The sequence below is a fragment of the Acipenser ruthenus genome, chromosome 25 (assembly GCF_902713425.1).
Source record: "Acipenser ruthenus chromosome 25, fAciRut3.2 maternal haplotype, whole genome shotgun sequence".
Lineage (NCBI taxonomy): Eukaryota > Metazoa > Chordata > Actinopteri > Acipenseriformes > Acipenseridae > Acipenser > Acipenser ruthenus.
Genome location: NC_081213.1, coordinates 11,809,560 through 11,832,672, shown reverse-complemented (window position 1 = coordinate 11,832,672; position 23,113 = coordinate 11,809,560). Strand labels below are relative to the sequence as shown.

General features: G+C 40.3%; 1 protein-coding gene across 17 annotated transcripts in view; it reads left to right on the top strand.

Moving 5' to 3' along the window:
- Positions 1-6,458: 6,458 nt before the first annotated feature.
- Positions 6,459-23,113, top strand: part of LOC117964035 (sarcolemmal membrane-associated protein-like) — a 100,172-nt gene continuing 83,517 nt past the window's right edge. For 9 of the 17 annotated variants that reach the window (XM_034906246.2, XM_059000475.1, XM_059000484.1 and 6 more), the window contains exon 1: positions 6,460-7,902. In XM_034906246.2, the coding sequence (XP_034762137.2) occupies positions 7,540-7,902 (363 nt within the window). In that variant the 5' untranslated portion in view covers positions 6,460-7,539. Of the gene's footprint in view, positions 7,903-23,113 lie in introns of all 17 variants that reach the window. The other 8 variants (XM_059000473.1, XM_059000476.1, XM_059000472.1 and 5 more) reach the window with 4 other exon arrangements.

Sequence of the window (23,113 nt, the reverse complement as noted above, 5' to 3'; positions counted from 1 at the left end):
TGAAATGGACCATTAAAAACCCTCCTGATTGTATTCTGATCCCTGGGATTTTGCTCTTTGCTTGGCAGCAGTACTGTTCAGTTCTTACCAATACTAAAAGAAACATAAAGACTTTTCAACACTGACATGTCTGTCATTAAATTGATTAGCATTCTTTTAGTATTTCTAAATTCAGCACCATTGAGTGATTACTAGTTATAGATGATACAGCCAGAGCATCACCCGTTCACTCGCTATAGGAAGAAACAACAGATAGCTACAACACAGCTCACACGCTGCTATCTTTACCATCTCAAGTGTCTACAGAGCAACAGGAAAGCTCAGATACCACTAGCACAAGAAATACAAGACTCCTGGATTCAAAGAGAAAAGGAGACAACGAGGTACTGTAGCATTTGGAAAGGGTCCGAGGGCGAGCTGAATGAGTGATCTGGTGAGAGCTAGACCAGCAGCCCATCCAGGACATTAACAAGGAATGAGCAAACACAGCACTGAGTGTGCATGAGAGCGCGCCTGCCTCGCCAGGATAAACCCTGGCCTGTGTCTGCCAATGGATCCACTCAGAACCCTTGCTGTGCACGTACACGCACCCTGCAGCTATTGCTTACAGCCATGAAAGTAAAAATCAACAACAAAAAACGAAAGGTGGGCAGGGTATGCCCAGGAAAATGGGTGTAGTCCCAGTTTCAACCAACAAATACCTGATACAAAGAAATCCATGAATCCATATAATGCATTAGGTACAGGAATCACTCAAGTGTGAACAATAAATCACACTTGCAAGAACTCAGAAAATAGTTTGCAAGTACAACACTTGATTTTGCAGTTTCAGGCCTAAATTGAATGAATTGCCAATATCTTAGTTTAAAGGATAAAATATAGTCTGGAGTGTTGTGTCTTTGAGGTTTGTGTGGTTCGTTTGAATCTGTTGTCCTGTCCCAATCTGAACCCACTGAATCCTAGTAGACAGGACCTAATCTTCCAGATAAGATGCCAGACATGGAGGTACCAATAATTACAGTCTGTAATCACTGGCTTGAGTTATTCATTGTGCCCCTAGTGGTCATGGACGTAATTACAGTCTGTAATTAATGGCTGAGCTTTTCATTGTGCCCCTAGTGGTCATGGAGGTAATTACAGTCTGTAATCACTTGCTTGAGTTGCTCTCAGTTGAGGTGTCATGACAGGTCAGATCTCTGAAAGTATTCTCTTAACTACAACCACTTCAAGTCGGGCACTGCAGTTTTAATGAAACTTAAAGATAGGCTGTGTATTCCTGTGGAAACGTTTAGCTAGAGTTTCCAAAGATCTCCTTTAAATGTGACAAAAAAGACAGACCCACCCGTTGCTCTTTTTTCTTTATTCTGAATAATAAAGCTTTCTTTGCACTGGGCTGTGCGTTCCACTGCAGATTGATTCAAACCTCAAACAGACTGTACCCAGAGAAACAATGAGACAATGAGACATGTCCAGGAGCAAAGTCTTCCTTTAACAACGCAGGAATGCAGGGTGATTGATTGGGGAACACCTTCACTTTAATTGCCAAACATCCTTCATTTTGTACACAAAGATATGCAATGCGTCCCAGAGCACTGTGCACAGGGAGTCATTGGAATGGTAGGGATTCGTCAAAGCAGTGATCCAGCAGGTGCTTGCTTCCTTTGACTGAGAAGCAATCATAAGAGGCCTCCTTCACTTCTGATACATGACTGCAACATACAGACGTGCTCAAATTTGTTGGTACCCTTCCACAAAAAACGAAGAATGCAAAATTTTCTCTGAAATAACTTGAAACTGACAAAAGTAATTGGCATCCACCATTGTTTATTCCATATTTAATAGAAATCAGACTTTGCTTTTGATTTTTTATTCAACATAATATTGTAAATAATAAAACAAATGAAAATGTCATGGACAAAAATGATGGGACCGCTAACCTAATATTTTGTTGCACAACCTTTAGATGCAATCATTGCAATCAAACGTTTTCTGTAGCTCTCAATGAGACTTCTGCACCTGTTAACAGGTAGTTTGGCCCACTCTTCCTGAGCAAACTGCTCCAGCTGTCTCAGGTTTGATGGGTGCCTTCTCCAGACTGCAAGTTTCAGCTCTTTCCATAGATGTTCGATAGGATTCAGATCAGGACTCATAGAAGGCCACTTCAGAATAGTCCAATGTTTTGTTCTTATCCATTCTTGGGTGCTGTTAGCTGTGTGTTTTGGGTCATTATCCTGTTGGAGGACCCATGACCTGCGACTGAGACAGAGCTTTCTGACACTGGGCAGTATATTTCGCTCCAGAATGCCTTGATAGTCTTGAGATTTCATTCTGCCCTGCACAGATTCAAGGCACCCTGTGCCAGGCGCAGCAAAGCAGCCCCAAAACATAACCGAGCCTCCTCCATGTTTCACTGTAGGTATGATGTTCTTTTCTTTGAAAGCTTCATTTTTTAATCTGTGAACATAGAGCTGATGTGACTTGCCAAAAAGCTCCAGTTTTGACTCATCTGTCCAAAGGACATTCTCCCAGAAGGATTGTGGCTTGTCAATATGCATTTTAGCAAATTCCAGTCTGGCTTTTTTATGTTTTTCTGTCAAAAGTGGAGTCCTCCTGGGTCTTCTTCCATGGAGCCCACTTTCGCTCAAAAAGCAACAGATGGTGCGATCAGAAACTGACGTATCTTCACCTTGGAGTTCAGCTTGTATCTCTTTGGCAGTTATCCTTGGTTCTTTTTCTACCATTCGCACTATCCTTCTGTTCACTCTGGGGTCGATTTTCCTCTTGCGGCCGCGCCCAGGGAGGCTGGCTACAGTTCCATGGACCTAAAACTTCTTAATAATATTTGCAACTGTTGTCACAGGATCATCAAGCTGCTTGGAGATGGTCTTGTAGCCTTTACCTTTACCATGCTTGTCTATTATTTTCTTTCTGATCTCCTCAGACAACTCTCTCCTTTGCTTTCTCTGGTCCATGTTCAGTGTGGTGCACACAATGATACCAAACAGCACAGTGACTACTTTTCTTCATTTAAATAGGCTGAATGACTGATTACAAGATTGGAGACATGTGTGATACTAATTAAAGAAACTAATTAGTTTGAAATATCACTATAATCCAATTATTTATTATCTTTTCTAAGGGGTACCAACAAATGTGTCCCGGCCATTTTAGAATATCTTTGTAGAATAAGCAATAATTCATCTCTTTTCACAGCTTCTTTGCTTTATTCTATGACATACCAAAGGCATGCAAGTATACATGATAAAATAGCTTTTAATTTCATCACTTTTCAGGAGGAATGAAGCATTATTTCAATGAGATGTAAGGGTACCAACAAATTTGAGCACGTCTGTATATTACTGTACAAGACTGTAGGTGTCAAGGCTCCAGCATGAAATGGATTAAAGCAAACACTAAGTTATGAAAACACTGAGGCTAACGCCTAAATGCAGCCTGCATATTTAAACTGTTTAAAATGTGAGCTCTCAGCTATTACACCCCTGGTATTTAAAGTGTTTAAAATGTGAGCTCTCAGCTATTACACCCCTGGTATTTAAACTGTTCTTGAGGGATTTTTCAGAGCAGCAGTCTTACCCATCCTGACTGAAACTGACTTGCACAGGTTATGCTTCTTTTCTGAATTGCAGAATACATTCCATTACATAACATTGAGCAGACATTTTAGGGTCAGACCATTAAATTTACACGAAATTGCATAACGCATTCACCCTGGTCTGCCTAATAATCCTTCTTCAGTGCATGTTACTTGGCGATACGACAATGATCTGCTCCTTAACGTCTACGTATGGACAGGCCCGTATTAAGGTATTTGGGGGCCCAGGGCTACTGACATTTCAGGGGCCCCCTTGGAGAACCCCCCCCCCCCCTCCCCAGCACAAACTCATACAATACCAACACAATAATGTCATTCGAATAGACAGTGGACAGCGTTACCACTCACATCACAGTAGCTATGGCATGCAAAATAGTATGGTAGTCGGTACTACCACTAGCTCTCATTACCGACTGCATCGTTTCGAATTAAATCAACGCTAGTTGTAGTCGGTGGGACCATGTTTCAGGCAGCACAGCATGATATGACATTAGACAAAAACATAGTGTAGTCGGCGCTACTCTCAAGCCTCCTTAACATTGCAAAGTATAAAGACACATTTGACTTACCATTGCTAGATCTTATGCTTTCTTGCCTTAAAACTTAAAAAATAATTCCTTACTAATGTCCGTGAAGTCCAGTTGGCGAAGCAGGTCATGTTCAGTGAACATGAGAGTTAAATGATTGAGTCATTAAATTCAGTAATTCATTAAATTCTCTCTGAGGCGGAAAAAGTACTGTCTTACTGGCAAATAAGGGGACACTTGCTCACCTAGTGCGACCTCACCTCCTCAGTTATCGGACCCCAACATGCCGTATCAGAGCTAGCAATAGCATTATCTGTTTTGTCAGTTTCTCTCGCCTTAAATTGGCAGTTCAATGGCTGGCTCTCGTTTTTCTCCTCTGCTGTAGTGGCTGTGCACTCAGCGCTAACCGACTCGCTGCTCTCTGCTTGCTCCTCTGACTCATGTGGCTCTTCCTAACTTTTCATTCTTCTGACACTGACTTTTAAAGAGTTTAGTGAGTTTTGGGGTACTATTTATAACCTCCTCGGATTTAGCTAGTTTGAGTTTAGTGATTTTTCTTTTTTTCGCACCGCTACTCAGCTTTTCTTATTTGAGTTAGCATAAGATTTTTTTTATTTCGTCAAATAACTACGGCATGCCAAAAGGACACAAAATGTTTTAAAAAATAGGCAAATTGTTTAGTTTAGTACGTGCTTTTTTATTTGCCAACCGTTATCAGTTTGACTTTACAGCAATGGTCCTCAAAGTAATTTGGGCACGGGCATAAATTGATCTTACTTGGCTGTTTGCGGGCACGCTGACTATTGCATAGGTTCTTATAGTATAACGTTATATATAGAGTTTTAGTGGGAGTTATTCTTTGTTTACGCTGATAAGGCCAAGTCTCAGGCAGTAATTGTGTGTGCTGCGCTTATTTTTCAAATAATTCATATAAAATACGCAATGCAAATATTTTAAATAACATGTTTACATAGATAACCATGAATAAACTAAAATAAGAGGATAGCGTCTCGCTTTGTGTCAATTTGTCAAATCTGTCAACACTACTCTTTTTTAAAGATCGCTCATCTCCCAGTACAATTATTCAGAGAAAGTGGATTTGTAACTAAATCTACTACGGTGTTTCCCTTGTCTGGTGAAATTAAAAATATATATATAAAGAAAATTCAATTCTAAATACTGAAATGTATTATTTTTCTCAATAACAGTGCGAAATTCAGTGTTTACCCGGCATATTAACAGCCCGCCTCTGCTCACGAATGATTGGACAGCTGTCGGATCTTTCACTTTCCCATTGACTACTCACTCGCCTTCAATTTTCATGCAGAATACCGTGAACGGCCTCTGCTTAATTATGATTGGACAACTGCGTAAACTTGGCAGATATTTGATTCTCCTATTGGTTAAACTTACTGTCAGTACCTGCAACTGAAACAGACAGAGTTAATGTCCCACCCAGCTAATTTATGGTTGGGCTACCGCAGAGAAAATGCAGATATTCAGTTGGATGATCGTATCACAGAGGTACTTCAGGAAAGAAAAAAATATGTCGAGTACGTACAAGCACAGCATAAGCGAGCAGCACAGAATTTGCCAGCGGGCACCACTTTGAGGACCACTGCTTTACAGGGACGACGGGGGCCCCCCTAGGAGGCGGGGCCCCGGGCTTCAGCCCATGTAGCCCATTGGCTTAACACGGCCCTGCGTATGGACATTATGTAGGGTGAGGGATACCATATGATACCTCAGACTCTCAAGTGTGTGGTCCAGTGGTTGAAGAAAAGGGCTTGTAACCAGGAGGTCCCCGGTTCAAATCCCACTTCAGCCACTGACTCATTGTGTGACCCTGAGCAAGTCACTTAACCTCCTTGTGCTCCGGGTGAGATGTAATTGTAAGTGACTCTGCAGCTGATGCATAGTTCACACACCCTAGTCTCTGTAAGTCGCCTTGAATAAAGGCGTCTGCTAAATAAACAAATAATAATAATAACACAGTTTACAAATTTCTCTCCCGCAGCCAAATGCAGACAGCAACTATACAGTGCAGAAACTGCAGCCGCTCGCTGTGTAAGACATATCCGTATCTGTATCCGACCCCAAAGCTGGCGTGAGCGTTTCCAACCTCGCACCCGCTCCTCCTTTTTGCTCTTCTAACTCCTTCCGTTTTCTTACGGTGGAAAATAAGTAACGCCCCGCTCTGCCTTCGTTCCCATTGGAGCGCTCTGCAGAACACCTGTTGCTTGATTCGAGTAGCAGCTGTCATTCCCCCCGGGCCCGCCCCTTCTTCACGCTGGTGAGCTGGTCTCGCGCGCGAGCGCGGTTCAGCGCGCGCCTGGGTGAGCACGAGCGTGTGTGAATGTGCTTCAGACAGTATGGCTGCCGTTACCAGCACTGTCAGGGTTTGTCCTCACTTTCACCGGGGTAGACAGTAACCTGCAGCGGACAGAATCGTTCACATCCCCGAGGGACACCGCCCAGCGACAAGACAGCAGATGGCTTAACGAGCAGATTCTTCCCATATAGTTACGAGTTGGTACACAGCAGCGAGGGGAGGAGAGGAGCTTCTTGTGTGGAAATTTCCGTGCATGTTTTTAAAAAAAGGAGGGGATTTGTTTTGATTTGCAGTTCAGAAAGTTCACGCCGCCGCCGCTGCTGCCTGACAGCAACCTCATTTACTACCTCTAAAACGGGGGGTAGGATTTTAACCGGGCCCTTGTTTGCTTGGATGTGGATCTCCTATTGGAATATACATGAAGTTGAAGATGCGTTAGGGATGCGAAGACTCGAGGTTGCGCGTTTGTTGCTTCGGTAAATATTTCTACCAAGACTGTGAAAGGGGAAGAATGTAGATTTGTCTGTATAGACCAATGTGCTGAAATCGATTACCCTCAGGTTTACAGCGCGGGGAGTGGTCTATTAAAACGAAAGAGTCTCTCTTTTGAAATAGATTTTTTGCCAAGAAGAAAACTGAACAAAAGAAAACGTTGTTTTGGATTAATGTGGGCTTGGAATTCTGGCCTAATAAAAATAAGCCGAAGAGAGACATGCTCTGTCATGAACGTGCTTGATCTGTAAGGCTCTGTTGAGCTGGGCCGATTCTGGTATGATAAGGTGTTTTTATTAACCGTGCATATAGGTAAAGTTCAAGTTAATTATTTATTGCGTTATATTTTATAAAAAATACAGCACACCGCTTAATTAATAATGGACTTGCTTCATAACTATTACATATTCCAAGTTCGTTCTATCATAGTACCTAATGGTTTCTTGTGAGCAAAGCTGTGCTGGATTGAAGCTGTGGGTATGGAAGAGAGGATACTCCTGATTACTGGCACTGCTAATGCCTAAGAATATAAAATGACACAATGATGGGTGGACCAAGGGATGGAGCACAAGTAGATGGTTTGTAGGACTTTATGTATAGATAATACTTGTATTTTTTTCTTCGTTGTTATATTTCAGTTTTTGGAGGTAGACGTAGTAGTCGTAGTAAAGTCTACCAACCTGGATCAAGAAGCGTTAACTTTCGTCCCTGGTTGGAGCGACGCCCCCCAGCTGCCATCAATGCCTTCTGCATTGGCAGTCTTTACCTGTCGGCCGAATTCACATCCCTTTCAGGAGCGCCATGTGTACCTGGACGAGCCGGTCAAGATCGGGCGCTCGGTGGCTCGCTGCCGGCCCGCTCAAAACAACGCGACGTTTGACTGCAAAGTGCTGTCCCGGAACCACGCTCTGATCTGGTTCGACCACAAGACCGGCAAGGTAAGAGGGGTTTTATTTCGGGAAATGAATTCCAGCCGCAGGTATGCAAAGCGGATTTAGTTAGGTACCCACCCCGTATGATGCAGAGTAGTGCTGCACACAGGATTACAGTCTGAAGCGAATTCATGGGCAGCGCTGACGTTTATGTAACCTCAGGTTTGTGTGGATATTATTATTATCATTATCATTATCATCATCATCATCATCATCATCATCACAAGATATCTGTATTCCAAGAGATGTGCCTAATTTTAATAACGTAATAGATTGTCAGTGAATTAAAAAAAATAAATAAATACCGAGCCAATACATTATATTGGAGCAGCACATCCTGAAAATGGTAAAACTATGAGCCAGTCTGGCCTCACAAGTGACGAAACGAATACAATGTAAAGTTAAACATAGCAAAACAAAGCGCTTTTCAGGTAAACCGTGCGCCTCGTGGTTGTGGTGTTTTAGAAGGCGGTTCTGTTTTTGTAGCCTCGACATTCAGCGAGGATTAGCCTGGGACACGGCGGTTCATTATCCATAGCGCTGATAGCACCTGAAGGAATTATTCTGATACTCATTTACCAAGAACACATGTGGATATGAAGAATGATTTGTGAAAACCAGACAGTTACACCCTCCCTTCCTTTTCAAAGTGGAGATTCACCCCCCCACACACAGTGTGGTAACCTTGGTACAGCATCTGCAGGAAATGTTCTGGCTCTAGTTTACCTTTTTGTACTCGGTATTTCAGTGTTCCCAGACTTCATCAGAGCCCGAGCGCTAGTCTGTGTCTGTGTACTGGTAAATCTGGTTTTAATTACTGGTAAATACTCGGCCAGCAACTGTGTCTAGAGTTTTCTCCTGCCAAATGTACAGCCCACCTTAAATCGTCTATCCTGGTGTAAAGTTTAAAACAAAAAAAACAAACAAAAAAAAAAACTTTACAAAAGTTATGTTTTAATGCAGAAACACAGATGTTCTTCCAGGTAAGGATCTCATTGAATGTAGTGATGTTTAAATGTTTCATGAGGTCTTGAAGCACACACGCCTGCCCTGCAGTGGCACTGACTTAAAACACATGTCTTGTAAATCGGTTACAGAGTTAGGCATCTTCCTGGAAAAACTAAATGTTAAGAATGTAAAGAAAGTAAGCACATTTCACTTTAAGGAATCATTAATAGGCAAATTATTGTGCCTTTAACTAGCGACTTTAGAGACTGCAATGTGCACTTACAGAAATAAGGGTTTGCATTGAATTTGCCTCTCAAATGAAGAGATTCTAGGTTAGGACTCAAAGATTTATTACATCTTGGGAAGGTAACGATTAAAATGACCTGGAGTTCACCTTCTCACAGTATTGACTTCAGTGCAGTCTACTGTGAGCTGCAAGGCTAGCAACAGTACAGTTAAATATCCCATGTGCTGCTAAAATCAGTTGCCACAGCTGTCTAGTAGTGTTAAATTCATTAATCGATTTCATGAAAATGTATATAATAGCCAGCCATCATGAATGGAATAGGTTTGCTTGAACAAATGATCTGTAATCGATGTTTTTATTTCTTCAGTTAATATTATAATATATGGATAAGCCTTGTAGTATTTCCCTGTATATAAAACACTTTTATACAAATCCGGTCATGTCACAATGCTGGAAAATCACATATCATGTCAGCTAGTTAGAGAAATTCAGTGTCACTTCAGAACTGACTTTATGTGTTTTTCTTCTTTTAAAACTTTTGAATCTTGTGTGTGGTTAATTAGTGGATCAGTCACAAATAACATATTCTAATGGGCTTGTTAAGTACTGTCTGAAGTAGCGTAATTTATCTCAATGTAGTTCTTCTCATCAGCCCCTTGTGTCAGGTCTTTGGGACCTGTCATTGCAATACAGCTTGTTCTCCTTCACCGAAGGTTCACATTGCTCTCCAAAATGTGATCTGGGACAGACAATGTATACTCTAAAGCAGAAGACCGAGGTGTGTCTGCCTATTCAAAGAGCTCAAACATGAGACAGGCCCTTGCAAATATGAGATTCTAATTTAGACATTTCAGAGAATTACACAAATGTTAACCTGTTTATTTATTTTTTTTAACCCAGACATAATTATATCTATATCTATCTATATCCCCTTGTTTGGTGCCTTTACAGTAAGTTTAAATATAAATGCTAATCTTACTTTGCTTAAATCTATAATTCATAATGCACTTGCTTTACAGTTACTGCAACAGCAATATATTTGGTCCCTACAGAGTGTACAGTATGGTGCATTTACTGTTGACCTAGAAATCCAATTAAAAGCATTAGATTAGGTAAGATTAGCATTTATATTTAAACTTACTGTAAAGGCACCAAACAAGGGGAGTGATTCAGCAGTAAAGATCAAACTAAGCCTGGTGTTTTTCTTAAACTTTTTTTTTTATTTTTACACTTTGAGGCCGCCCAGTTGAACTTCTGCACAAAAGCAGAGGTAAAACATTTGGGCCTCGTACACACACACTGCGGTTAGCTTGACAGCCGTATTAACAAACTGCACTCGCTGTGGTTGTGTGTTGTACACACACGCCTTTCATCACTGAAGTGAGTGACTCCCTGTTTAAACAAACCATTGAACTGGGACCACCATTACATGACATTTGTTAGGTTTGTGTGGCGGCAGCATGGAGGCTGTGTTTTTGTTTATGGTTTTGGTAGAAAGTACAGCACCATACATGCCAACAGTCCCTATATGAGCGTGACAGTCCTGATTTCCTAGCAAATGTCCCGCGTCCCGATGCATAGGAAGAAAGTCCTGATATTTACCCATCGAAAAAAATCATTTATTCTGCACAGTAGAGTTAGTGAAAACCACACACTGTGCGGCTGACACATCTGCTGATCACTAATTTATACAAAGATAAGAACGCTTCATTATGTCTATTTTTACGTCATGATGGTCGTGTCGTATTGAGGTGGGGGGGAATACATCTATTATATGATGAGTGTTTTTTGCTTATGACTCCTCCCATGTGTATGATGCGCATGACCCCCCCGGAGACGAGCGTCCCGCTGAACAGTGTTGGCAAGCATGCAGTACGTAATCGCTCGAGAGCTCGGCAAGCACAGCTTTGATCTTTTCTGCAAAACCAAGTGAGGCGCCATTTTGCTTTTCCTGCACTGCTAAATACAGTGGTGACGATCTGCAGTACCATGACAGTAGATCGAAACATTTGGGCGATCTTCCAACCAGAAGGCTGGTGGGAACGACTTGAGTGGTTTTTAAATGACTGGATTAAAAATGTGAGTCGTGTATGCATCTTTGTCATTTACTGACACCTTTCCTGGAGTGCCAAAACACACAGATGAGATGTTCGGTGAAAAAACGAGCTGCGGTCGTGCTGTGGCTTTTGGGGACACCAATTGTCCCATTTTGTTTTAAGTTGTAAAGCCAAAAATACAATTTTTGAGTTTTTTTTTTTTTTCTTACAACAGAATATTATAAAACTGTACTTTGTTTAAATAAAAAATCTATATTATATCTATGCATTACTATTGCATATCTATGTTTACTATTGTTATGAATTTACTATTCATCAATATTACAAAATCAACTTGGCTCATCAGGCACCTATATGTATTTATTTACATTTAGCCATGTTTATCACACGGAAATGTCTGAAACGATGACAGTGCAGTTTTAACACACACACACACACACACACACACACACACACACACACACACAGTTGCTGTGCGTTTACAAACCAAACTGAATTAATAACAGAACTTGCTACTTGTTCCGAACAGGATTAACTAGTGCGGTTGTCGCTGCCTTTTGTAACCGAACTGTGTGTACTTAAACTGTGTTAAGAGCAAAAGGTGAACGTGCAACTGCATTTAGGCTGTGTGTGTACGAGGCCTTAGAAGAGCTTAATATTTATTAAATTACTGTGCGATACGGCTCTGCCACTGACCAAGTGTGAATGACTGCTCCCTTGTTTTAGCCATTATCCCACTTGTAAAGAATAACACCCCCTACTGTGTGTTGTACAGCTGTGTAAACTCAAGACTATTCCTTCTGCTCATGCACAGTGAGCATGAGATGAAGGTTTGGATAATGTGATGCAGCCACACAATTCATTCTAGTGGGGCAAGGTGTTTAAAAGCAGTCGGGTAACGTGGTTTTGTATTGCATAATAATTCTTCTAAGCCTCATTTATATTAACAACTCAGACTTAAGCTAAAATCCGATGAAACCCAATACTGTAAGTGGGGTTCTGTTCTGTTCCGTTCGTAATTTTATTTAAATGTAGACAATACAAAAAAACCCCAAAAAAAACTGGAGCTCTGAGAAAGCAGCTCATACCCAAACGGCAATTAACAGTGGGAACTCTAGCCTCCATGTTGACTCCGATTATCAAATTCAGACTAACAGACGTGAAGAAATACAGAGTAACATGATTTAATGTAATTAGTAATAAGGTGCCTTACTAGTCCAGGTTTCTTTGCGCTCCTGGTTGTTTGAATGTGTGAGTTCTTTAACGTCGCGCTGTCTTTCTCTCCCTGTAGTCTGCACACTGAACGCACAAGTTATTTCCCGCCAGCGGAAAAAACAACAAAAAAAAACAACAAAAAGGTCCTGCCCAAGAATCTCTGGACAGCAGCTTGTTATCCTTTTGATCAGCGTAGTGTGCTTTCCTATGGCTTTCAAACACATGATATCATCAGCAGAATAGATGACTCCTCTGTACCACTAACAAAGACAGTTAAGGGTTAAAAATAACACAGATTTTTTTTTTTGTTTTCTCACTATTTATTATTTAATATGTGTAAAGTAAATTAAATTACAAGATTAATTAAGATTGGGTCATTTTATATGTATTCTGAGACCAAACAAAGGTCAAAGGTCAGATTTCAGGGTAATGCATTTTAACAAGAGCAATATCTATTTACATATTTACCAATTTTCTTTTGTCTGAAAAAGATGACTCTACATTGCTAAAGTTCACAAAACAAAATTCAAAGACAAATTGTTTTTTGCGTAAAAATCTTAATTCTTTAACAAAACAAAAGTGTGTCTTCTGGCAAAATATTTTTAAGCTATTAATTCTATGCTGTAAAAAGCACTTGTGACTAAGTCAGCACACAGATTTCTTACAAGAAATCATTTTTTAGGAATTCAGAAATGTTCTATGTGTGCCTCATAGTTACTCTGTGTTTTAAGCAGTGTTAGCCCATTCAGTTCATCATTTTTGACCACTTTTACACTTACATCATAGCAGGATTTCTGAGACCTACTTGCTGTAGAGTGGTGGTTTTTTCAGTGTGTCTTTTTTGCATATACAGGATATGATCGATTGCTGTGATCAATTTAACTTCATCTGCTGGTACATGTGTGATCAAGGACGTTTTTCTAAATGGAATGAGGTTTAAGAACATAAAGTTTTTACAAATGAGAGCAGGCCATTCAGCCCATCTTGCTTGTTTGGTTGTTAGTAGCTTATTGATCCCAGAATCTCATCAAGCAGCTTCTTGAAGGATCCCAGGGTGTCAGCTTCAACAACATTACTGGGGAGTTGGTTCCAGACACTCACAATTCTCTGTGTAAAAAAAGTGCCTCCTATTTTCTGTTCTGAATGCCCCTTTATCTAATCTCTATTTGTGACCCCTGGTCCTTGTTTCTTTTTTCAGGTCAAAGAAGTCCCCTGTGTCGACATTGTCTATACCTTTTAGGATTTTGAATGTTTGAATCAGATCGCCGCGTAGTCTAATTTGTTCAAGACTGAATAGATTCAATTCTTTTAGCTTGTCTGCATACAACATGCCTTTTAAACCTGGGATAATTCTGGTTGCTCTTCTTTGCACTCTTTCTAGAGCAGCAATATCCTTTTTGTAACGAGGTGACCATAACTGAACACAAAATTCTAGGTGAGGTCTTACTAATGCATTGTAGAGTTTTAACATTACTTCCCTTGATTTAAATTCAACACTTCTCACAATATATCAGAGCATCTTGTTGGGCTTTTTATAGCTTCCCCACATTGTCTAGATGAAGACATTTCTGAGTCAACATAAACTCCTAGGTCTTTTTCATAGTTCCCTCCTTCAATTTCAGTATCTCCCTTATGATATTTATAATGCACATTTTTATTGCCTGCATGCAATACTTTACACTTTTCTCTATTAAATTTCATTTGCCATATGTCTGCCCAATTCTGAATGCTGTCTAGATCGGGCATGTTGTCCGTGTCCTCCTTTGTAAAAACCTGTGAAAATAAATCATTTAATATATTTGCTATTTTTTTTCTTCATCTATGATTTTGCCATTTGTGTCTCTTAGACATTTAACCTCCTCTTTGAATGTTCTCTTGCTGTTTATAATATTGGAAAAATATTTTGGAATTGGTTTTAGCCCCCTTAGCAATATTGATTTCTATCTCTCTCTTGGCCTTTCTAACTTCCTTTTTGACTTGTGTTTGCAGTTCCTACTGTGTACTTTGTTTTCGGTCCCTTTTAAACGCTCTGTAAAGTGCCTTTTTTCGCTGAATATTTTTTTTTAAATTGATCTATTAAACCATTTTGGCCATTTTGTTTTAGATTTAGATTTGTCTACTTTTGGGATGTAATTGTTTTGCGCCTCTAGTACTACATTTTTAAAAAACAGCCATCCTTTTTCAGTGGATGTTTTCTCTATTTTACTCCAATCTACTTCTGTTAGTCTCAGTTTCATACCTTCATAGTTTGCTTTTCTAAAATTATAAAACTTAGCTTTAGTCATTACTTTTGGGGTTTTAAAAAATATTTCAAATGAGACCATGTTGTGTTCTGAGTTTGCCAATGGCTCTCTCACCTCTGTTTTAGTTATTCTGTCTTCATTATTTGAAAAGACTAAGTCAAGGCATGCCTCCCCTCTAGTCGGTGCCTTGACAAATTGCATTAGGAAGCAGTCATTTGTCATTTCCACCATTTCAGTTTTGTCCGTCGTGCCCCCCATCGGGTTTTCCCATTTTATATGGGGGAAGTTGAAATCCTCCATTAGTATGGCTTCTCCTTTTCTTTTCGTTTTAAAAAACATTTGAAAGCAAACTTTCCTTTCACTCTGGGCGCGGACATCTTCACGCGTGCTGTCAGAACTGCCATAAATGATGCAAAACACGATGCAGAACGTATGCAAATTAGCAAAATGGTCATCATGTGTCACACACACGTGACATTTCCTTAGCCATACCTTAAATTAACATAATATTATATCTCATGAGTCATTTACTCGCCAGCAGTTGTGTTTGTCTTGTTTAACTGTAACTCCCCATTTAAAATGACCCAGAGCACTTTAAGTGTTTTGGTTTCAGAATTAAAACTGAGAAACTGTTAATTGTGAAATGGATTCGTAAAGGAGAAGCAAAGTCGGAAGAAAACACAGAAAGCCAGAAGGTCTTGTGTGTGCGTGTGTGTGTATAACTCGGCTCGACGCGTAAGAGGGGGAGGATGTCTCTGAGAATCGGAGTCTGTATATATATTTAAAAAAAATGCAACACAGATCTAAAAATCATTCTAGTGCCCCCCTTGCACCTATCTGCGGACGCCCATGGCAGCCTACAGACCTGCTCTATTAAAGGCCTGTGCTGAAGGAAGTTGAATAAACCTTTACACAGGACTTTGGTCTCCATTTAGACTCTTTACAACAATGCCAAGTATTAAATAGAAAAGCTGCAGTGTGTTTGGCTAGCAGATCAAGACAGAACTGCTAAACATTACCTTTCATCTTTGCTGCCAGACTAATAACCGTACATTACAGCACACCAAGTACTTGAGTAATGCAAAATGTTATTCTGTAATCCGGAGTTGTAAAAGTACTGGAGGCCTGCTTGCTGTCCTCTGCGGTTCTCGTGTGCTTTGCACATAGCATGTACAGTAATGTTCCATGCATTGGTGGTTCACATGTTATGTACAATGACGTCAAGGGCAAACAGCTTGCTAGTTTTTGACACAGAAACAAAAGGTCAGCCTCTGACAGGTTGAATGCTGATCTGGTTTTCAGTTTGATTACACTTTGCTGATCTATGGAAAACATAATCACCCCTATTTAAACAAACCGTAATCTTTTATTGCAGATAATGTTACTACTACTACTAGCAGCCATTACTGTGGTAGTTATCTCAAAAGAATTCAATTTTACCATTGGTTTTATTTACATCCACACACATGAATGTCTTCATCTAGACAATATGGGGAAGCTATAAAAAAGACCAACAAAATGCTTCGATATAAAATGAAAAGTGTTGAATTTAAATCCAGGGAAGTAATGTTAAAATTTTACAATGCATTAGTAAGACCTCATCTAGAATACTGTGCTCAGTTCTGGTCACCCTGCTACAAAAAGGATATTGCTGCTCTAGAAAGAGTGCAAAGAAGAGTAACCAGAATTATTCCTGGTTTAAAAGGCATGTCATATGCAGACAGGCTCAAATAATTGCATCTATTCAGTGTTGAACAAAGAAGATTATGTGACGATCTGATTCAAACATTCAAAATTCTAAAAACAATTGACAATGTTGACACGGGACTTTTCCGAATTGAAAAAATAAACAAGGACTAGGGGTCACAAATCAAGATTTATATAAAGGTGCATTCAGAACAGAAAATAGGAGGCACTTTTTTACACAGAGAATTGTGGGAGTCTGGAACCAACTCCCCATTAATGTTGTTGAAGCTGACACCCTGGGATCCTTCAAGAAGCTGCTTGATGAGATTCTGGGATCAATAAGCTACTAACCACCAAACGAGGAAGATGGGCCGAATGACTTGCTCTCGTTTGTAACTTTTCTTATGTTCTTCTGTGTTCTCTCCACGATATCTGTTATTGTAGAAGCATTATATATGTCCCAGAACCAGTGATACATGTTTGAGATATTTCTCTAATCCCACACCCATTGAAATGGTGTGTCTGTACAGACTTGTCAGTCTGGGTGTGCTCGTTTAGCTCCCAGGCGGGCTCAGGAAATCAAGTGCTCTATTTTGAGGATCCTCAGCAAGGATTGAAACCTGAGACCCAGGGAAGCAACTAAGCCACAATGGAAGAGCTTCTGCAGCTTCCCAGAGCACTGCAAACCCAACGGCTGTTACACATTCACCTTTTTCAGTAGAGATTCAGCGTTTAGCTTGATTCTGAAAAAAAACATTTACTCAATTTAAAATGAAAGATGTGGTCTTTCATTTTTTTTTTATTGTGGCACCGTACACACAACATTAACTTATTAAAAATCATAAAAATAAGATTGTACGTTGAGTTTCTGTCTTTAAAACTGATGTATGTTCAATGCACGAGATGACATCTATACAAAAGATAACAACTGGAATTTTGAATAAATGTTGGGTGACCAGGAATGCTAACTAAAGCATGATCATGCTAAACAGTATGTTTTCTATTTTACTGGCAACATTTTCAGATGATTTTTTTAAACTGAACATTTATTTGAATAAGGTTTGCTGAAGCCTCCTGACACTCCTGTGTTTGTTTCACTGTGCCCCAGGGGCAGCTGTTAGTTAAACTCCCGCTCCCCTTAAACATTGTTACTAATGACACAAACAGGGTTGTCAAGGTAGATAAACAATCCAGCTTTAGAAGGTCACACAGAGCCATTACTCTGCCCCTCTTGTGAAGCCAAATATTGAATAATTTCCTGATTCTTATAACCAGTTTTATCTTATCCTGTTGAGCCAGGGAGGTAGCCATATCTGGGTACACTTTGCATGCATGGAGTTTGCTGAAGTGCCTACACAACTTGTATAACAGCTAAACCAGGGTCTATAAAACAGGCTCTTTCTGTACAGAGGCTGTAAATACCAACACAGTCCCTTAACAGTGAGTATCTTTGATGTACCATGTATCTGTAAAAGCAAGTAACGCCGAGCAGGGCCCAGATGTAATCGCTGAATGTTGACAGTGTTTAGATTTGCTTTTTTATTTGTATTTCTTTGCTTGATCACTCACACACAGATTTGTGCTCATGAATCGTCTGTGTGAGAACAAATGCTGAGCCTGTATTATGTTTACATGCACAAGATGACTTCCTTTTGTACTTGAGTAAAAGTGAGAATAAACCTGGTAGCTCCAATCTGACTCTAACATTCAGCCTCCCAGTGTGCGGGAGTGAACTCTGCAAACCGAGCAGCTGCTGGCAGGGCGACGGATCGGTGTCCTTGCGAGAGTTCAGCAGAGTGTTTGGCGAGAGTCTGACTGTGATTTCATCACTAGAGGAGCAGGCCAGGTCAGAACATGGTTGTGTTAATACAAAAAGAATGCACTAGCAAACTCTGCAGGTTTTTGTTGTGGTTTTAGAAACATGTTTGGAGTAGTTTCAAACAGAAGTACTGTACTGCAGTTAAAATGCCAGCCTCTAAAGCAGCTTTTGATTTCTGTATTAAACAAACAAAACAAACATTTTAACCTTTAAAATAAGAGAAGCATGCACATGACTGTTCATGATCTTGGCCTCTGCCTGTGATTGGTCGGTAGGCGATCCCTGTACCTGTTCTGATTGATTTTAATTGCTACGTTTGGCTTTAACAATCCTTTTCCACTTAACTGTTCCATTTTAGCTGTGATATGAGGCAAGTGCTTCTACTAATGACACCGCTGAGTCAGTTGTAAAATTGTAGACAGCAGTTATGTGGGTGTTGAATAGGATGTTGAAATGTTGTTTGATTTGTATATTTGACTTTACAGTATGACTTGGGCAATCAGCACTGTTGGTGCAGGTAGGGGAGGGCTGAGCTGAGCAATGTAACATGGCAGGCAGAGGAACCAACCAATAGACCCCATTGTGTAGGAAATAACCCCAGTGTATCGGACACCTGTAAGTGTTTCAGCATTAACTGCTGTAGTGTGGGCTCAAGTCATCTCAAGGTAACAGTAAAAGTGGCAGATTTAATGAATGAACTCCAGCTTGAACTGTAAGCAGTGGCGTATGTGCTGTGTATAGAAGTCACGGCGTCCTGCTCCTGCATTGTACTGACACTTGTAATAATGTCAGTACTGGTCGCTGGTGCACGGTGAACCGTGAATTGCCCTGCCGACCTAAGCCCTCCCTACCCGGGCGGCGCTCGGCCAATTGTGCGCCGCCTCCTAGGAACCCCCTGTCGCGGTTGGCAGTGGCATAGCCTGGATTCGAACCTGCAATCTCCCGGGTATAGGGTGCATCCTGCACTTCAAGCGATGTGCCACTCGGGAGCCACTGGGTTTGGGATTTTTTTTTTTTTTTTTTTAAATTACAGTACACGTCTTAACCTAGGCTATACCTTATAAAAACATAAGAAAGTTTACAAATGAGAGGAGGTCATTCAGCCCATCTTGCTCGTTTGGTTGTTAGTAGCTTATTGATCCCAGAATCTCATCAAGCAGCTTCTTGAAGGATCCCAGGGTGTCAGCTTCAACAACAGTACTGGGGAGTTGGTTCCAGACACTCACAATTCTCTGTGTAAAAAAAAAAGTGCCCCCTATTTTCTGTTCTGAATGCCCCTTTATCTAATCTCCATTTGTGACCCCTAGTTCTTGTTTCTTTTTTCAGGTCGAAAAAGTCCCCTGGGTCGACATTGTCGATACCTTTTAGAATTTTGCTTGAATCAGATCACCGCGTAGTCTTCTTTGTTCAAGACTGAATAGATTCAATTCTTTTAGCCTGTCTGCATACAACATGCCTTTTAAACCCAGGATAATTCTGGTTACTCTTCTTTGCACTCTTTCTAGAGCAGCAATATCCTTTTTGTAATGAGGTAACCAGAACTGGACACAATATTCTAGATGAGGTCTTACTAATGCATTGTAAAGTTTTAACATTACTTCCCTTGATTTAAATTCAGCACTTTTCACAATATATCCAAGCATCTTGTTGGCCTTTTTTTATAGCTTCCCCACATTGTCTAGATGAAGACATTTCTGAGTCAACATAAACTCCTAGGTCTTTTTCATAGATTCCTTCTTCAATTTCAGTATCTCCCATATGATATTTATAATGCACATTTTTTTCGCCTGCGTGCAGTATCTTACACTTTTCTCTTAAATGTCATTTGCCATGTGTCTGCCCAGTTCTGAATGCTGTCTAGATCATTTTGAATGACCTTTGCTGCTGCAACAGTGTTTGCCACTCCTCCTATTTTTGTGTCTTCTGCAAATTTAACAAGTATGCGTACTATACCAGAATCTCTGTCAGACTTGGTATACAGAACAGGTTGAAGAAACGCTGGACAAGATAAATAATGTGTCGGATATCAAAGTGGATATGAGAATGGCAGTGACGAAGCCAATTTGCTTGAAAACATTAAAAGTAGACCGGACATTTCCATCAATGGATTTAAAAAATGTGGAATTGAGGATGCGATCAGAAAGTGTAAACTGCCTGCTAGTAGGACTGTTCTTTTTATGTTAAGCATTTTTTGAAGGGTTTTAAGTAACAGTCAAAATTGTTTGTCAGACTTCTTGAAAGTCTGTAACAAAATGGTTGATTTGTTATTGCGATACGTTGTAGATACGACTATTAATGCAGGCATTGTGCAGGTATCGCAAAGTCCAGAAACAAAACAAAACGTTAAAACGTTTTTGCACTGTATAAAACTGAGCTGATTTTGCCAGTGCTTACTAGTCTATTAACTAGTTAGAAATGAAAATAAAAGCATTTTTGTTTGGGCTTTATTGTTAAAGATTTCACACGTGGCAATACTGCCCTACAATTACCGCATGGTAGTACTGTGATTGTTCCACTGTGTTATGTTGTGAACTGTAGTTTTAAAACTGAGAGACAGCAAATGCTTATCCAAGTTGCAGTTACATTGCAGTTACATTGTAGATGCTATAACGAGTTATTGTAAATGAGATGCTGTTTTAGCAGGCATATTTAAGTAAACATTTATTTTGGAATTAAAAGTAAATTCAAAACTGTGACTTTTTGTGAACGTGCTGTGAAAAAAATCCCCAATGTATAAAGCCGAAGAATTTAATACCAGCCAAAATTTCCCTTTATACGGTAACTTAAAACAAGTCTTTATGCTGACACCTCCAGGTATGTCAAAGTTTGTAAATAGCGCTGTGCATCTGACTGGTGCCTATTAAGCTAGCATATTTTTGGGAGAAGTCCGCTGCCATTTTGTAATGTATGTTGTTTATCAGCTTGTTATGTAGTAAGTGTTAAGTTTGCGTCAAGTACCACGGACAAGAGGAAGCGGGGTGCAGCCCAAAAAGTTTGAGAACCGCTGCAGTAGAGCATTAAAACAAATTCTGGAATGGGAAAGTTTTCAACAAGAATGACAGCAATTGCTGTATTTTTTAAACAGGGCAGTCACAAAGTACTGTTAATATTAACATTCTTTCCATTTCCTATCTTCTGAAACTCTAGAACAGGCCGGACATGTCCCTTTTATTGTTTTGATCTAGCTGTTGAAACGATGTGGTGTTGTGTAAGCTCTGAGGGAGTGTGCAAGGGCTGTGTTTCTACTTTAAACATCTTGCAGTGTTATACAATATAATGTGTGTGTGATATTTAGCATTTCCACTTTTCCTGAGGACTGGCACAGGTAAGTTAGACCTCTTGTTTTTGACTCTCTTGCATGTGCAAAAAACACATCAAGACAAAGATGTTAGCCCCAGCGCTGTCACTTTATAGGTTAACCCTAAACTTAATGGAATTCAGATGCACTTGATGAGTTATTTGTGAATACGACTGTTAAAAAAGAATTTGGTGACGTTGGTGTTTTGTAACTGAACTGTATCCTGTTAACCGCCCACGCAGCATTTGACAGGCTGCACAAAATGTCAGTTCATCAGCACAGATGATTTATTGGTTGTTAGTTACATTGGAAATAAATTCTAAGCAGGCTGAGTAAGCAGGCTTGTGAGATATCAAGACAGGCCATTTCTCAAAGAGCCTCTGATGCATGGAGAGTGAATTTTGAAAAATCATGATAATTAAGCAAGGTGATATAAAACGGGTTCATCTGTATTGTGAAAAAAAATAGCAAATTACTGTAGTTGGACAATTAAACAAGAACCCAAATTTAGCTGTGACCTAAATGTGCACAGTAATGTGCAGACTGCTCTGTCCCAAAAATACTACATCTTCAATGTGTTCCTGTTCCTTTTGTTTTTTGAAGATTAGCTGCTGATTTGTTCATGTATTATTTGAATGTTGTGGAGCCAGTGAAGTGTATGGCAGTTATACAGTAAATGTTTCTGGGCTGAGAGGCAGTGGGGTAGCAGACACCGCTGTTTACTCCGGGATGGAGTGCATGCTCGTCTGCTCTGGGTCTGTTTCTACACATGTCTGCTGTTGCAGAGGAGTAATGAGTGCACTGCATATTCTCAGACTCTAAGGTGGGCAGTGACATTGCCTTAAACTTGATAATGCAACAGTTTTTTTTGCAGTGGTTCTCAATCACGGGCCATTCAGAAAATTGTGGAAATTTCTCATCACTCAATAAAAGTGCTAGGTTTCTTTCCAGTATTAATCTTAATCATATATAAGACTTTGTTCTTAAAGTCACAAGATAAGAGGGTTAGTTTAGTTTTTCACTGAATGCAAATTGGATACAGTACATTCCTCCGTCCATTGTAAGCTAAATGAAGATTGCGGTTTCAATAGTGGTACAGATCCTTTTGTGATGAGGGAGGGAGTGGATTGTCCCCATTCAAAATCACTTATGGAAGGGCTCCATCATAAAGTTTAAGCAGATTATTCAAAAACGTACTTCCGGGGATTTGTCTTGTTTTGGAGAATTAGCTGGGGCAGGAGGTGGGTAGCAGGATTTAGCCCAGAGTCTTGTTAAGTCCCAGTGCAGGTCAGCATTTCTACTCTTCCTTGGAAGAGGTCAGTGGGCTCTTCAGTGTGCACAGAGCCTGCAGGACCTCAGTGTAATGTGTCATCTTCCTGAAGCACAGAGCTCTCCATGGGGAATTGCTTGAGATTAGGGAGGAGGAGGAGTTTTGAACTGAGTAACAATATGATCTGGTTGGTTACACAACAAAGAAACTCCTCCCGCCCAGAGCACCTGGCACTTCACATGGTGATTGTATCGCTGCAGCACTTGGCAAAACAGATAACTACAGAAGAGAGGGGTCCCCGAGTGGCTCTCCCGGTAAAGGCACGACCATGTGGTGCGCAGAGCGAGTCATAGACAAGCAGACGGCCTTCCTGGGGATTCCACAGTGAGCATCACGTTGGCACTGGCACTCCAGCGGGTTAGGGAGGCAAACCC